Here is an 18128-nt window from a genome sequence, read left to right as displayed (position 1 = left end):
ACATTGGACATACAATGCAATTTATTCCTGTAATGACAAAGCTGAATTTTCAGCAGCCATTACTCCAGTTTTCAGTGTCACATGATCCTTCAGAAATCATTCTAATGTAATGATTAGCTGCTCAAGAAACATTTCTCATTAACAGTTGAAAACAGTTCTGCTGCTTAATATTTTTGTGGAAACCATGATACATTTTTTTTCAGCATGATAAATCAAAATTAGTTGGAATATAAATCTTTTGTAATATTAGAAATGTCTTTGCTTTGCACCCTTGCTTAAAGGGATACTCCACCCCAAAATGAAAATTTTGTCATTAATCACTTACCCCCATGTCGTTCTAAACCCGTAAAAGCTTTATTCGTCTTCGGAACATAATTTACATTTACCGGGAGGCTTGTGACTGTCCCATTGACTGCCAAGTAAAATACACTGTCAAGGTCCAGAAAAGTATGAAAAGCATCGTCAGAATAGTCCATCTGCCATCAGTGGTTCAACCGTAACATTATGAAGTGACGACAATACTTTTTGTATGCGAATAAAACAAAAATGACTTTATTCAACAATTTGTCTCCTCTGTGTCACTCCACATCAGTGTATCACCCTTTTGGAGAATCTGAGCAGTACGCAGGCAGCGTATGCTCTTCTGTGTCAGCCGCGACACAAGGATGCGCTGTTTTCTTTCAAATCAAAGCGTAAATATACGCAGAAAACGTATCCTTGTGTCGCAGCTGACACAGAAGAGTGTACGCTGCCTGCGTTCAGCTCATATTCTCTACAATGGTGCTATGGTGATGTGGAGAGACAGAGAGGAGAAAAATCGTTGAATAAAGTCGTTATTATTGTTTTCTTCGCTTACAAAAAGTATTCTCGTTGCTTCGTTACGGTTGAATCACTGATGGCAGATTGAGTATTCTGACAATGCTTTTCTTACTTTTCTGGACCTTGATGCTGTTATTTACTTGGCAGTCAATGGGACAGTCACAAGCCTCCTGGTTTTCATCCAAAATATCTTAAATTGTGTTCCGAGGACGAACAAAGCTTTTACGGGTTTGGAATGACATGGGGGTAAGTGATTAAAGACAAAATTTTCATTTTGGGGTGGTGTATCCCTATAATGAATGTATTATTTAAAAAATTAATTCTAGTTTCAGGATATCTTGCAAACTCAAACCTGTAAAAACTATGTGAGTGCCGCAGTTCTGACCACTTAGATATTTTGATGTGTTTAGTCGAAAACATGATTTTGGCTCAGATGAAAATGAGGCTTGCAGATACTTTTACAACCATTTTCTGTTTTCAAATGGAAAATAAGTGGCTCTTTAAATGATGTTTTCTGAACTGAAACTTTTCCAGACTCACTTCAGTCCAACATGGATATTCATTAATAGTGCCTTACATAGAACAAATAAAAGCTATTTTAGGTACAGAAATTTTTTTTTTTTTTTTTTTTTTTTTTTTTTTTCAGTACATTGTCCTTTTAGACAGTCTAGAAAACTTCTCAGTCTCAGTAACTTCCTCTTCTGTCCTGTTTGCCCTTTCTCTATCCCTCACAAATAACACTAACTGTGTTTTTAAATAATTTTCTTCCTGTGTCGTTATTCCTTATCAATATCTTATCACTATCAGCACTGGGCGTTGAACTAGAAGTCACAGCTATTCATTAAATAAAAGCCTGTGACACTCAGAGTCTGCAACTCAACACGTATTACTTCAAATAGCTCTCATTTGAAATGAATGTAATTGCATTAGGTTCAAATCATTTCAAAAAACAAAAAGTTAACTGTTTATGATATATTGTATCTATGCAATGCCATTAAGGGGCCAAAAAATTTATTTAAGGGCTACCCAATAATGGATATTCTGTCATCATTTACTCACCCTCATGTGGTATGACATTCTTCTGTGAAAAAAAAAAAAAACACTGTCCCTATATTTAATGGTGACCAAAACTGTTTGGTGTTTGGTAACCAACATCATTCAAAATGTAAAGTATCTATCTATATTTTGTTTTCCACAGAAGAAAATAAGTCATACAGGTTTGGATTGACATGAGAGTGAATAATTGATTAATGAAATGAATGGGGAAGTCGTGGCCTAATGGCTAGAGAGTTTGACTCCTAACCCTAAGGTTGTGGGTTCGAGGTTCGGGCCGGCAATAACACGAATAACAACTGCTCCCCGGGTGCCGCAGCATAAATGGCTGCCCACTGCTCCGGGTGTGTGTTCACGGTGTGTGTGTGCACTTTGGATGGGTTAAATGTAGAGCTCGAATTCTTAGTATGGGTCACCATACTTGGCTGTATGTCACGTCACTTCACTTCTCACTTCACTTCAGAATTATTTTTGGGTAAACTAGGCCTTTAAGGTTTTTTCCACAACATGTTTCAAAAGTAATTCCTTTTTTTATTCTTACCATAAGGTCTTAACGCATCTATCAGTGTTTGACTTTAGTCACTGTAATCTGAACTTTTTGCATTTTTTTTCCCTTGCAGAGTGTCACAGAATAAATCCACTAATGCTCTGGACAAAGGAGTGTTTGTTAGTGAATTATAAGGGCAATGGCGGGTATATCTGGCTGCTCTCTTCAGATGTAGTTAGTCATAAGGGTGGTACTTCCTGTCTTTTCATAGAACTGCTGTTTATTCCTTTATGTAATCACAACTTTCATGGGTTTCTGAACAAACACTCTTGTTTTGATTTATCCTCATATATTTGTGGTGGTTTTCATGGACAGACATGGTGGGAGAATTTACACTTACAGTAATTGTTCTAAAATAGTTTTGATGAAGTCATGTAATAAAGCAAGAGCTGCTGCAAATGGAAAATTCAAAGGGAGGGACTTGATTAAATTCTTATTTGGAGCTTAAAAACATTGAAGCAGACATTTGAAAGACGGATTACACTTAAAGGCTCCTTAACTTCTTCTGTTTCACTCAGATTTAATCATGTATTTGTTCAAATGGCTGGGTTTAGAGAAAGCATGTCTGTGCCTTTGTTTGAACACACACACAAACACACACACACAGTTTGAACTCTGTACCTGGATGGGTGAATTCACAGGGTGTGCCTGTACTGGAGCAATTTCACACCAGACAGAGAAAGAAAGATCAGAACAGACTAGTACTGTAGATTGTACAGTGAAACTGAACACAGGATTTTATTACCTACAGGTGGTGCTCATTAGCTGAAGCATATTTCTCACCTGAATATCTCCTGTCTTGTTATTAAGAGAGAGTTGTCTTCTCAACTTCATGTCACTAAAAACTTGTCGTGTAAGGCTGAGCACAAATGGTGAATTTTGGAAAAATATCCTGGCCACTCTCGTTGCTTCTGCAAAATGGCAAAAGCACCATAAAAGTATCAAATGTGACCCTGGACCACAAAACCAGTCATAAGGTTCAGTTTATCAAAAAAAATATATATATATATTTTTAATATTTGGCTGAGATACTACTATTTGAAAATCTGGAATCTGAGGGTGCAAAAAAGTCAAAATACTGAGAAAATCGCCTTTGAAGTTGACCAAATGAATCTCTTAGCAATGCATTTTATTAATCAAAAATTAGGTTTTGATATATTAACGGTAGGAAATTTACAAAATATCTTCATGGAACATGATCTTTACGTAATATCCCAATGATTTTTTCCGATAATTTTGACCCATGCTATGTTTTTTTGTCTATTGCTAAAAATATACCCCAGAGACTTAAGACTGGTTTTGTGGTCCAGGGTCACAAATAAGTAGTCCAAATTACTTACTGCACTATTTTATAGATCTTCTGCATGATAATAGCTGCCATTTAAGTCATTTACTGAAAATCTTGACATCTCCGGTCTATTGGAGTGGTCAGGAAAAGTCCATTGTAAATAGTGTAGTGATGTATGAAGCACAGCTCATACAAAAGTCACTTTGAATATGAGTGTAATCTATATAGGGAACTTTTTCACCCTTGCCCAAAGCTATTTCGCTTTGTGTGTACAGAAATAAACAGTAAAGCGCTATATAAATGCTTCATTCATTCATTCATTCATTCATTCATTCATTCATTCATTCATTCATTATTTAACTCTTTTCCCACCAGCATTTTTAAAAAAGGTTGCAAGTCACCTCCAGCTTTTTTTGAGCATTTTCACAAAACTTTTATGGCTCTGAGAATATTTAGTTGTATTAATGTCTGAACATGCAACATTTTAAAATAAAGAACAGAGCCTATGCTTTAAAATAATGTTTTTTTTTAATTCTAATTTATTCTTCATGCATTTATTTTATCAACATTTGAATGTGGGTTAGTTTCATGAAAATTAGCATTTTGAATAAAAAAAAAAAACGGAGAAAATTGTGTTTTTGTCAAAGACCACATTTGAATCAGATTCAGAACGATGATCAAAACATACTGTAGATGTATTTCATCGAGTCCATCAACACATCCAAAGCTTGCACAGTCCTAAACAACTTCCTGTGTCAACATTTCATCCAGTAAAGTTAGGCAGTTTTGATTTATATGCTGTTAAAATGAGGTTAAAGACTCATAGCTTCAAAGAGTAATTTAATGTTTTCAGATTCACTGATTCTTCTGTATTGTATGTGATTATGTGTTTCAGGGAGACACAGAAAAAGGTCTGGAGATGAGGAAACTGGTTCTGTCTGGTTTTCTGGCCAGTGAGGAGATCTATATTAACCAGCTGGAGGCGTTGCTGCTGGTGAGTACTACTGCCACAAATGTCGTCACTCACACCTCATGAGAAACCTGATGTGGGAACTTCACAGTCCTGCTCTATGTGACACTATGTGGAGTGTGTGTGGAGTGTTTTAAAGCTGATTATCAATGTTCTAGGTAAAGAGGGCTTATGTTTAATTTTATTTTATACTTCCAAAACAATGTCCCTAGCTGTATGTACTACTTTAAGACTTTTTTATTGAAATAACCCCAGTTATGATTAACTATCAGTGCTCGTTTAAATTAAGTTTACTTAAGTTGAGGAAAAGTGTGATTTCCACAATATGGCTGCTTAGAGTGCAGCGTAAAGAACATGCGTACACTGAGCCAATCAGGAAGCAGCATTTCCTATTTGCAGAGAATACTGAAATATAATGTCTACTATTACTTTGTTCCTCTACTGTTTGAACGTGTCATCATTTCCTGTCAGTCTTTTCTCTCTTTTTTTGATCTGCTGTTCAGAGCATTCATTCTGTGCTATAACATATCACAGCAGTCAAAGGTTTACTTAGCTGTGCCAGTATTATCTTGCTTTCTCATTATTTCTAATCACAGTCTAATGGAAGCTGAACCAACATGGGATTTCTAGACCATTCATTGAGATTTAAAAATAACCCCCTGAGATGAATAAAGGCTTCCTCTCTCCAGGCAGTAAACAGAACAAACTAGCAACCAGTACACAAACCTTGAAATCCACTGTGATTGTTTTTTTAGTGTGTTAATTATGCCGGACACACACTGTGCCACCTGCTGTTACAGTCTTTAAGGAACACGTGGATATCTTCTGTCTCGGTTTAAGTAAACCTGCTGATGAGATAGGTTAAAGCAGACCCGGGTGTTTAAGTGTTTATGTACTTCTGCTCTCTGCTGCACACTTCCTGTCCAAACATTACTCAGCACTTTGGACTTGCAAGGAAAATGGCTACAAATACTGTGGCAGAGCAGATACATAAACGAGCAAGCACACATATATTCAGCTTCTCCAATCAGTTCTTGAAATGACAGCGCAGAACATGATTCCTGTCGTGCTGACGTCAGATATCTGGCGCTGCTGATAAGATTGTGAATATTCAGAAATGTGTTTTTAGATAGAGAGCACTGCATACGGCACTGCTAAATGCACTTCCACCACTTAAGATTTATTTTTACACTGCTGTTCAAATGTTTGCATGTGCCTGTTCCTTGTTATTGCTGTTTTCTGTTTGGAATAATTCATCAAAACTATGAAATAACACATGGATGTATGGACATAATCTGGGTCTTAGAAAGGTCTTAAAAAGTCTTAAAGTGGTCATATGATGCGATTTCAAGTTTTCCTTTCTCTTTGGAGTGTTACAAGCTCTCCCTAAAGTTGCAAAGACTAAAGTTTCAAACCTAAAGAGATATTCTTTATTAAAGTTAGACTTGTCCACGCCCTCCTAAAATGCCTCGTTTAAACACTCCCCCACGTCTACATCACTGTGTGGGAAGATTTGCATAATACCTCCCAAATGTTCACGCAAAGAAAGCAGGCGTAACTTTGATTCTCGCTGTAGTACTGTTGCTGCTGCCGCAATGTTGTGGAGTCACTGTGTGTTTAATTGTGAAAACGAAAATACTTTGTTTGGCCTTCCAAAAGAGGTTACAACTAGAAATCAGTTAAGTTGTATTTACAACACTGTTCCAGAACAGTTCATACTGAATATTTGTGTGTGTGCAATAGGGCTGTCAAAATGACTGAAAAACTAAATTCAAATTTTTTACTTAAATATTATCAAAATTCAAATTATATTTGAATTAATAAGGTATAATTTCAGTTAGGGGGAAAGCTTTTGGCTTCTCTCATGAGGCCACAAGAAGCCGCATTGTGCAAAATATTATGCACGTTTCTTCAAAGCGTAATAAAATAACTTGACTATCTTTGGGAAAAAAGTGCATAATGTTTAAAATTATGTTTATAAACCATATATAATTAATAAAGTTGCTTAAACAATTAGAAAAAAGCACCATGCATGTATGTATAGTTTAGTCCAAAGGACTGAAAAACCAATCACAAAGAGTAGGCTACTTTCTTCTTTTAAAAACATGAGATACAGTGGAATGGGGAAAATCTGCCATTAAGTCTTGAGACATGTTTTTTAAAAGTTGAACTTACATTAATTGTACATTGCTTTCTAAACATGCCGCTCTCTTGTGCTAGACGCAAGTGCAACGCTGATAAATGTCCCCCTAGAAAATGTGATAAATATGCGTTCTGTGTGAATGGCTTGGTTTCAGTTTTGACGTAAACCACATCTTCTCCACACTGATGCTCTCGTTTTCTGCAATATATAGAATGAACAACGTAGCAGCGCCGCATCTAGTGGGTTCACCTGGATAGGCTAACAAAGACACTTACATCGTTGTCGCATTTTGTGCACCACTGAGAAGACTGCCTGACGACTGACGCAGACCTAAAATATAAAAGAATCGAATTACGAATATTAGTTGAATTAAAAAAAAAATCCACATTCGAATGCAAAAAAAATATGGTAAGGGGCGTAACATTTCCGTCACACGCTTGAGGCATTCGGCCAATCACAACACACTGGATAGCTGGCCAATCAGAGCACACCTCGCTTTTCAGAACGATGAGCTTTGTAAAAATCGACACGTTTCAGAAGGCGGGGCATAGAGGACCAACAATGTACAGTATGTGGAAAATAATGTGTTTTTTTTTAAACCTTAAACACCATAAACACATATTACACCAAATACACAAAATAATGTTCTTTTTTTTTAGCAACATCATATGACCCCTTTAATTCGCCCTTCCGAAAGGTTCTTAAATTGGAGCAGAAAATCTTAAATTCATGAAATCTCTGAAAGTTATTCAAATGGTCCAAGAGATGCTGCTTCTGCAGTAGTGGACGATTTTAGTCTTCCTTGTGGTGTTTTACTTAAACATTACTCATTTGTCCTAAAGCTCTTCAGCGATAGACATGTGAAAGTCTTTTGTAGCTTTTAGTGGTATCAGTTCTGGTCCATGTATATGATAGCGTACTCCTAAAAATTACTATATTGACTTTTTGACAGATGATACACTTTGGATTTTTTGGGGGGCTTATTGTGCATTTTTTTGTTTATTTGTTTTTGAAAGAAAGTAAAACTTTTGTTTATTAAATTGATCCAAAGTAAAGATATTTATAATGTTACAAAGGTTTGTGACTGAGGTTCTTTGACATGTCCCACCCAAACTTCCTGCTTTAATCGGAAATACATCAGTACATGAAAGAAAAACTGCACTCATCAAGCAGCATCATGATGCAGAGGAGAGCAACTTACAATGAGTCATGCTGATCTGAAAACAACCATCCTGCACTTTAACACAGTGTTATCAGCCCTGTAGAGAGAAATGAAGGCCAACACACATGAACACACGTGCTGTGAAATGTTTCTTCTGCTTGTTCATGTACTTTCTTTTTTCAAATTTACAAAAACACACAGTGCCCATCTGCCCTGAACAGCATTGCAAATGCAAAGGAAATAAACATTAATCGTTACATCAATTCACAGGAAATAGAGATGGAAATGTGTACTACTTGAGTATTGCATGGATTTTGGCTGAACTTAATGCATTGAAAAGGACTTAATCATTTTCAAATCAATTCAGTTTAAATCACCTCAGAAGTGGTTGCTATATCCAGATGTTTGTGGGTATAAATTGCATGAGATGCAACAGTTACAGTGCCATTATCATCATCAGGAGTCAAATAACCATACAACATGTATTTTCATGTAAAACCTCACAGCCATATATCACTAAATTTACAGCCTTTGAGTATGGTAATTTATTACTTAAAATACAAATGTATTACTTAATATATAAATACATGTGAACATGTTCACTAATTCACCTCTCTTTCGCTCTTTCAGCCCATGAAGCCTCTTAAAGCCACAGCTACTACATCAAAGCCAGTGCTGACAGTGGAGCAGATTGAAACTATTTTCTTCATGATCCAAGATATCTTTGTGATCCATAAGGAGTTTTATGATGCTCTTTCTCCCAACATTCAGCAGTGGGATGAGAAGATCACTGTCGGACATCTCTTCCAGAAACTGGTGAGTCCTCCTGCCACATAGTGTCCTGCCAAACACGCTGTTCAAAGGCCCTAGATGGTAATTCTAAAAACAGTGACCCTCTATGTAGTGTACACTATGGAACAAATGTTTAAGGTCACTAAAACATTTATTCAGCATTAAATTGATCAAGTTTGACAGTAAAGTCATTTATAATGTTACAAAAGGTTTCTGTTTCAAATAAATTGCTGTCCTTTAAAATTTTTTATTCTGAATTGAAATGAAGAATAAAGTTACAGTAGCTATAAAGCTAGACTCTAGACTCTTTTTTTTTCTTTGTTTAGGAAAATAAAGTTCATAAAAACAGCATTTATTTGAAAGGGAAATCTTTTATAAAATTACAAACGTTTTATTGTTGCTTTTCATCAGTTTAATGTATCTTTGCTGAATAAAATTATTTATTTGAAATTTCTTTAAAAAACATTTTTAAATCGTCTCCAAGCTATTGAACAGTAGTGTAAGTTAAACAGAACCATGAATATGCTGAATATATTATACTCCAACTCAGAGCTTAAGGCGTATTGCAAAATATTAACAAAAAAATCATTTATTAAGGCTCGTGGGATATGTGAATGACTGGTGATTTCCGAACAGTTAAAAGTTAAGTGGGCCTCATCATTCTGGTGTTTTGGTGGTATGTAATCAAGCTGAGTGATATAAAATATTTATCTCAATATTTTTTAGCTTTTTGATAATGTTTGATGTGTATCTCAATGATTATGCATTTTCTGCATGACTTGTAAATGTAATTTCCCTCTTCCAGTTAGGGGAACTATATTAGGCCTAAACATCTATTGTTGCTTAGTAGATTTCAAATGTTTCATGCAAGATAAAAAATACAGTAAAAAAAATTATCACTAATCATTAGTCCTCTGGTCATCACAAAATAAATGCAAGAATTAATTTTATTTATCAGTACCAATATTAAAAATAACTACTAGTACAGTCATTAGAAAACTTATAAAAAGCACATATAACTACAATATTCATTATGCTTTCATGATTATCAATCAATAAAAAAAAACAATAAAGAATGCATCTTATATGTATGTAGTTATCTTATGCTGTTAAGTTTATTATTCCACTCTGAATGGATTTTGTTGGGCCATACCCAGCATGCATTACTGCTCATTATTACAGGATTTTACTTCATTTATCTCCTGAACCAAACACCAGATGGCAGGAGGTTATGAAATATGACTTTTCTGAAGCGTTTTCTCCACACACACACCCTCACACACACACGATTAGTAAAACATTGTGACAGTGGTTGAGTTAGCAGATGGAGTAATTACAGGCTCCCTATTGCTCTGGAAACTCAGCGAAGAGGAAAAGAAGAATGAAAGACTAAGACTAATAGAGTCAAGAAGAAAAAAGTCCTGTGTTTGAACAGAAGAAAAGGTTTAGGATGAGCAAATCCAGACGGAGTGGATTAGAGGCAGTTTCTCTCTATAAGTCACCCTTCACTCTTTCTTTCATTCTTTCTTTTTCTTTCTTTCTTTCTCTCACTCATTAGCTCTGACTTCTCTTCCCACAAATGTTTCTCTCTTCACCTCGTCTTTGTGACGTGCGTATTAGCGCTCGTCTGTGGATACGCTTGGTGAAAAGTCAGAGCGCTTGATGCGGGGTTGCTAGGCGACGACGGCATGTCCGTGTGATGTGTTGTGTTCCAGACTTCTCTCGAGCAGCGGGAGAAAGGAGCATGCTGGGATGGAGATTGAGAATACAGGGTCTCATCATGCAGTTCTCACCTCAGGGCACAAATATACAGCAGTCCATAACCTTACAGAAGTCAGGGATAACAACAGAGAAGATAGGTTATAAAAGACAACAGGACAACAGGAAGAGAGAGCTAGAGGTCATGTCAGAGTTTGAATGACAGGGCCTTAGATCTTTTTGCTTTAAGTCTGAAAAAGTGGTCTCAAATATTTAATTCCACATTAAACATTTATTGTCTGGTCTTTATTTAACAATATATGATTGTGATTTAACAGGTCGCAGACTTACCAGACCAGTATTTACTTTTTATTCATGTTTTTAACAATTTCATTTATTTTTAGAAAATGCCATGAAAGGATTACAGATTACAGAATCAAGAAGGATCTGAAGTATAAAACTATTTATTTGCAGATTCATATACATTTATTGATTGAAATAAATAGATTTATTTATAATAATAAAAATTATTTGCAGTTATTTTTGTAAATATTGCATCAAATAATAAAATTAAATGTAGTAATTGTTACGTTTGTGTTATTTACTATCTTTAAATTAAACCTGCTCTCTAAAATATCGACATCGGCCATAAAAAAAAACCTGGATCGGTTGACCACCAATCTGAAAAAATGAAAACTGCAGCTTTAAAAAAAAAAAATAATAATAGAAAATATTTGGACTGTGAAGAGTTTTAAAGTATTTAAATCAATTGTGTTGTTTATTCCTCATATTCATATGATCAATTAACCACTTCACAAATGAATTTACTTTTTGGGTGATAGAAAATATTACTTTAGTTTGAAAGGAAACTAGTCTTTGTTATATTTTCCACATTGTCAGGGCAGAAGAAAAAACAAAAACAAAGCCAGGAACCCGGCACACAATCCTTGGTAAGAGAGCTCCTGAAACAGTATTAAACAGGACAAGTCTCATAATTCTGTTATGAGTTCACAGACATCTGGTTTTGAAATGCAGTTCAATTTTGGCTGGTTAACATTAAAACATTTCTCTGTTTGAGCATCCCAATCTGCCTGACATGGCAACATTGGCTGAACCAATGGTGTGAGTTTGGGTCAAGACTACCTCTTTGCTGAACCAATGCAGATGGGGGAGTGTTTGGGAAAACAATGTGAAAATTGTTTATTTTTTGTGCGATTCCTTTTGATGATGCTAGTGCTGAAGATATGACACACTTTGAGCTTTAATAGCAGGCTCCAGGATGGTTGTGCTTCACTCTGTATGTGCATCATAACAGTTATTCATGTTCCTCTGACTGTTATTACAGCAAGAGATCTGAACTGGTGTGATAAAGCCTGCTTTAAACTTCACTTCTCAGTCTTTGGGTCTCCAGAGCTCTCAGCAGAAGCTCTGATGTCTGTATCTTGTGTCTTATCCTGAGGATGAACACATACTTTGATGAATGTTCCAAGAGGTCTACAGATGAAATGAATATTTCAGCATTGCCATTTTTTCAGTCTCTTTCATCCCTCTGTGTCTCCAGCTTCTAGTTCTTCCATTCTTTTCCTCCTCTTCTCTGTGGTTTTCCTGTACCATCCTTTCTCTCTCTGTCTGTGTTTATACTGAATTTAACATGTTTCCTCTGCTTGTTTCTTAGGCCAGTCAGCTCGGTGTGTACAAAGCCTTTGTGGACAACTATAAAGTCGCAGTGGGGACAGTAGAGAAATGCAGCCAGGCCAACAGCCAGTTTCAGAAGATCTCTGAGGTGAGCTCATCTACCTCTTACCACCCGACACTATAGGCCCTGATCATTACTGTCTACAGTTCATACTTCACTAATGAGTAGGAGCTAATGTTTGAAATGGTCAGGAATTGGCCATTGTCCAGTCATTGATCAGTATTGAATGTTCCCCAATGGAGATTAAAAACTATATCTGATATTTTTAATATAGAAATATAAAATGATGGGAAAATAAATAGGTGATAGATTACTTTTAAATATGAAACTAAAACTGCCGATAAGAGGCAGCAGTTTACTGTATTAGTGAGTCTTTAAATCAACTAATTTGTTCAAAATGTCTGATTCATTCAGGAACTAAGCATGTGACATTTTATGAATGTGTTATTTACTCAACCGATTTGTTCAAAAATGCAGATTAATTTAGTAATAAAACCACTGTGTATTCCTTGGAGATAAACAATGGTTCTACTGTGAATTAGTTGGTAACTATTTATAAGGTGAAATAGATCAAAACAGACAATATTTGCAATGGGTGTAAAATGTAACTTAATATTATTATTCAGTTAAAAAAACACCACAGGGCTTTTTTTTTTTTTTTTGCCCCATATCTTGAATTTTGGTGGCATCCCCATTAATGTACGACTTTTGGCATTAAGAAAACAAAAATGCTAGTAATTGCTTTCTGTCACACTTGCATATAAACGTTTGTTAAACATTACATAATAAGCGTTGATTAAACACTGCAAGGTGTGATATTTTTTAACAGCATATTTAACAACAACGTTGATTAAACAATGCAAGGTGTGATATTTTTTAACAGTTTATTTTAAGTTTTTGAGTTTATTGTTTATTTGTTTTATGTTTTTTAATTTATTAGTGGAGTTTTTTTTTTCTATTATTTTGATGCCTCAGACCTTGTTTGGCAGATGATAAAATGGGAAGAAATCCCATAGACTTACATTGGAACCACCCAGACATATCTAAACCCCCCAATATGTTGTGGGGGTGGAGTCTTTTGACCTTCCAACACTATAGCAACGAGATAAAACTACTAAGGACATCTTAGAAACCGCATATCAACACTATTGAAAGGCATTTACATGACTTACTGTACATCTAGTTAGAATCATCAGCTTGGTGCATTTACTCATACACACACATACACAAGAAGCCTTCCGCATCACATTACTCTTCATTATTCCATACAGGAAGTATTCGTCACATTCTGCTGCCTCAGCCAGACATGAGCTCTGTATGTGTGCTTGTATCAGTGTATATTTATAGTGTGCATCTTCTCTGTTGACAGAATCTGAAAGTTAAAGGTCCTAAAGAATCCAAGGACTGCACCACAACATCCACCATGGAGGGTAAGAGTGTATCTGTTGATCAGTGACGTGTGTGTGTGTGTGTGTGTGACATGCATGAGTGATCTGCATTTACAGAGCCTGAATCCAGTAGAATGTGAGCTGATCTGTCGATTGGTGGTTCACTGAGAGAGTGGATGGTTATGAATGAATAAGTAGGAATGAACTGTGAGCAGTGTCTCTTTAAGAATGAGTTCAGCTCTGCATCTTCCTACTTGTGTATGCAGCATCCACAACTCAAATGTGTGTGAGTGTGAGGAAGAGTGTGTGTGCGCTTGTTCATTCTGAGTGGGAGAGCGGGAGTGTATGAGTCTCTCTCTCTCTCTCGGTGGTGTTTGTGACGGATGGATAAAAGGGGGTGCAGAATGAGAAGGAAGTAGTGAGAGAGCAGTTAGAGAAGACTGCAGGATCGGTGGAAGTTTGTCATGGAGGTTCTGCTGGTTCTCCGGCTGTGTTGTAACTGCACCTATGGTAACTATATTGCATTTTAATGCTTTGCTAGTCTGGATGAGTTTCAATTTTTGATTGTTGTGCGGTTTGGTTTGGTTTGTGTCCATGGTTTCTGATCAGAAGATCGAACCATTCTAGAGCTTCTAGAGTTCTGCTGGTAAACAGGTCTGATCTCATTTCAGTGCAGTAGGAGCTCTTGTAATTCTGCATGTGCTCTGATATTTCATTGCAGTTGTAAGACCTCAAGCATAATGGCACCTACAAAACAGATATTGGTTGGTCAATATAGCATTCTAGCTGTGATAAAATATGCAATATAGTAACAACAACAAATTTTCCCATAGCTGCTGTGTACCATATATGACTGCATAGTGCACATGGGGATCAATTAGTAATGGTAGTTCACATGTCAGGGACCATACTGTCAGTTGGATGATGATGACAAAATATATAAGCATAAAATAATGTCTTATCAAAACTGATGTCTTCAATTTTTCATGTGTTGTTCCTGATAATGCCTTTAGCTATGACTGTATTCATAATATAGCACAACCTCTCAATACTTATTACTTTCATATGCATTAGACAAAGCTCTGACAGAGTGTTTGACAGATTCCAAGTTCCACGTGGAAAGATTTGAAAGGGTTTGAAACCAAGCAGGAATACAGTAAAATGTATTTCCAAATGAACGACTGGACCTGCCTATCCAATTCTCATATACATTTTCATATCTATTTATAATAGGGTAATGCAGAGAAAAACAGTGTTAAATGCAAATGATACACTGCAACTATCTGTATACAGTACTGTGAGCATGAATAGTACAGAAATATTACTTTTTAAAAGGTAAGAGAAAATGCTTTATTTTGAACTTTTTATACCATATATTTTGGTGTTGACAGACAAACATTATTGAAGACTGAATGTCCAAACTCTAAAAAACAACATAAGATGAAAATAAATTTTTTTAACAGGCATAAGGTACTGTTGACGTTAAAGTGCACAAGTGGTGTAGACAGAGGAATAACAATAAAGAAAGATTGGAACAAATATCAAAGAATTGATCAAAATTCTCCTGTGCACTTTCTCTCTCATGCAATCAGTTTTTTAGCTGCCAAATTATAGACACACAGATATAATCAGCCCCTTTAAGAGTTGATCCAAATCTGTGTCAGAGTGTAAATAAGCGATGAAATGGAGCAAAAGAGAAAATGTGAGAAGTGTGACACTAAACGGGCATGTGGTATCAGCCCATAGCAGTTTTTTGCAATATTTGTTTTCCTCTTCTAGAGCTAGTTATAACAGTGACATTTAGATTAAATCATCTCCCAGTGACACTCAACTTGCAGTGCTTTGTAATCATATACGTGTGGGTGGTTTGAGAAAATATGGAAAATAGGAAGACGTTTTACTGAGTTAAAAGTTGGAAGTCTGACTCAGAAGCTAATCTAATTTCCCTCATTCATGAAAGCTGCATACATTTTGGTTTAGGGTGGTTTTTGATTAAAGAGATTGATTGCTTTATGCTTTATGATTTGTATATGTTTTTAATAGTATATTTTAATGTTTATACTAAGTGAGAATTATTGTGTGTTGCCATGATGGAAGGTTCTTGCAATATGTATAAAAGTGTGTAATCTGTCATCTGTTATAAACAGAGATTGAAACTGATCCAATTCGTTGATTAATCTCACAATGCTGTCCTGTTTGCCCTTGACAACTAGCCCACAGAGACAAAAATATACACACACTGCCTATGGGTGTCTACGGTACCTCTTGTAATCACTCCATCACCTGCTGCTCTATTTCTCTTATATTTTTTGTTTCTGACAAATATTAAACTCTGGTCCTCTTTTTCTCTGTCCAGCGGGATGAATTTATGTGAAATCAGTAGCTCCTTTGATCTAGAGGGATTTATTCTGTGACTGTGTGTGAAGGGCATCTTGAACTCAAATTAGTATGCATGTCTGTGCTGAAATGCGCTACAAGGTTGTGATTGGATGTCACAACCTAAAGCGACTGTCCTGGGCTGCATTTCTCAAAAGCATTGTTAGTCTAAGCAGTTCATAGAGAGCACTGGTGCCAATGCTACTTAGGCTAACAATGCTTTTGGGAAATGCACTCCTGATTGGTTCCCTTTCAGATCCAGTCAGCTGTGATTTGTCAGTATTTGTGAGGTGGAATGAGCTAGAATCCACTGGCTACATCCACAAAAAACACCTTAGTAATGCCCTAGAAACCACATAGAAATGCTGTAACAACCACATGTAGAAATCACAAAGAACACAATAGCAACTGCCTACCTAACACCCAGGACACTAGAAGCCATAACAAAGCACTAGCAACCACCCAGAACACCACGAGTTACAACAACCATTGCAGCACTGTAGCATCCACAAAGAACACCCTATCAATGTCCAGAAGCAATCTAGCAACAACATAGTAACCGCAAACTCCACTGAAATCACAAAGAACACTGCCTAGCTAACCCCCACAACATGATAACCCATAGTAACCACCTAGCAATGCCTTAGCAACCTCAGAGCATACCATAACTCATAGCAACCACCTAACAATGCCCTGGCACACTGGCATCTTTCTAGCAACCACCCACCTAACCAAACACCTAAACAACTCAGCAAAACGCTAACAGAACATCCGAAAATCACAACACCCTTCCAACCTCCCAAACTTTCTGGCGAGTTTTGCATGGACATGCAAAATTCCACAGATTTTTAATGACATGAATGAATGAATGAATGAATGAATTTTGATGAATGACACTGTAGTTTTCCCTTATAAATCTTCTTGTTCACCTCACTTCTTTGTTCTCCCTCTCAAACCTTTCTCTTTCTCTACTGTAATACATGAGCCTTGCAGAGGCTGATGGGAAATATTCCCTGTCAGAGAGCTCTATTCTGTTGTGATGTGATTCTTAATTAGATGAATTGAGCATGAGTGAGAAGGGACTGCTGGGAATCGTCATCCATTAGAGTGAAAGACAGCAGGACCACCACAGGACCTGCTGTAACCGTGTCAGATGACAAAGGCGTGCATGTGCAGAATTCTCCCACTAGTTCTCTCAAAGAAATAAGAGACAAAGACCCTTATCTGACTGTGTGTGTCAGTATAGTATTTTCAAAACTGTGTGTAGCAGTGCTCCTTGTGTGTACATGGTACTTCTTAGAAAACAATAGTCTGACCTTGATAAGCGGCAAAGGGAAGCAGAACAATATTGTTGGAATCACTTTGAATTTCTCCGCTGATAAACAATAAAAACATTGACAGCCATTCAGAATCCACCTGACTTGAAAGAGCTTGTACATTTAAAGCAGCAACAGACATATCCGCAGCTCGCACTGAATTGTATCTGTACTGTATGTCTGTTGGTGTGGATGCTTGTATCTTTTTTATTACAGTTATCATTCTTAGTGTGAACAGTCATTTTTAATTGTACTTTTAGTGCAGTATTGAATTTAAATTTAATGTATTTAATGAACAGTGATCTCATCATCATAATGTTGCATTATCATCTTAAGACAATGTTGCATTATCTGTTTATTACATACTCCACAGACAGACAACCATAAAGATAAACCTTTGACACTACTCTTTTGCTGTCTTAAAACCTCTGGTATATCTGTTTTTTTTATTCGTGAAAATAGTTTGGTTTTTTTAGATAGTGGTCAGCTTACTAACTACAATAAAAACAACTGAAATGATTAAAGACTATTAAATTCTACCCTATTGTATCCAGTTTATTTTTAAGGTAAGAGCATCAGAGCCATTTGTAACTTGAGTGTGCAAAGCTGCTGTAGTCATCCGCTTCCAGTTATTTTAGCTTTGCAAAAACAGTCTGTTATGCTGCTTGATATTGCAAACTAGTCTTTGTTATCATTTTGTTTTAATGTATTATACTAATCACGGACACTCTGGTTTGTAGCACAAATTGTTTTTCCATTTATGACACTTTATTATTTTAGTTAGTTTACCTATAGAAGCTAATGAATTAAAAGTCCTGCACATTAGGAAACATTTAGGAAAGGTTTATTTTTTTTTTTTTTTGCTTTTTGGGTTTGTTTG

The 18128-nt window shown here is 36.2% G+C and overlaps 1 protein-coding gene across 3 annotated transcripts in view; it reads left to right on the top strand.

The window, feature by feature from the left end:
* LOC109063898 (active breakpoint cluster region-related protein-like) overlaps positions 1-18128 on the top strand; it is a 158780-nt gene that overhangs the window by 72937 nt on the left and 67715 nt on the right. For all 3 annotated transcript variants that reach the window (XM_042756843.1, XM_042756844.1, XM_042756845.1), the window contains 4 exons: positions 4603-4701; positions 8613-8798; positions 12148-12255; positions 13538-13598. In XM_042756843.1, coding sequence (XP_042612777.1) covers positions 4603-4701; positions 8613-8798; positions 12148-12255; positions 13538-13598 — 454 coding nt within the window. The remainder of the gene's footprint in view (positions 1-4602; positions 4702-8612; positions 8799-12147; positions 12256-13537; positions 13599-18128) is intronic.

This window comes from Cyprinus carpio, chromosome A5 (genome assembly GCF_018340385.1).
Source record: "Cyprinus carpio isolate SPL01 chromosome A5, ASM1834038v1, whole genome shotgun sequence".
Classification (NCBI taxonomy): Eukaryota; Metazoa; Chordata; class Actinopteri; order Cypriniformes; family Cyprinidae; genus Cyprinus; species Cyprinus carpio.
The sequence above is the reverse complement of the archived record's forward strand: the minus strand, read 5'-3'. Positions and strand labels throughout refer to the sequence as shown.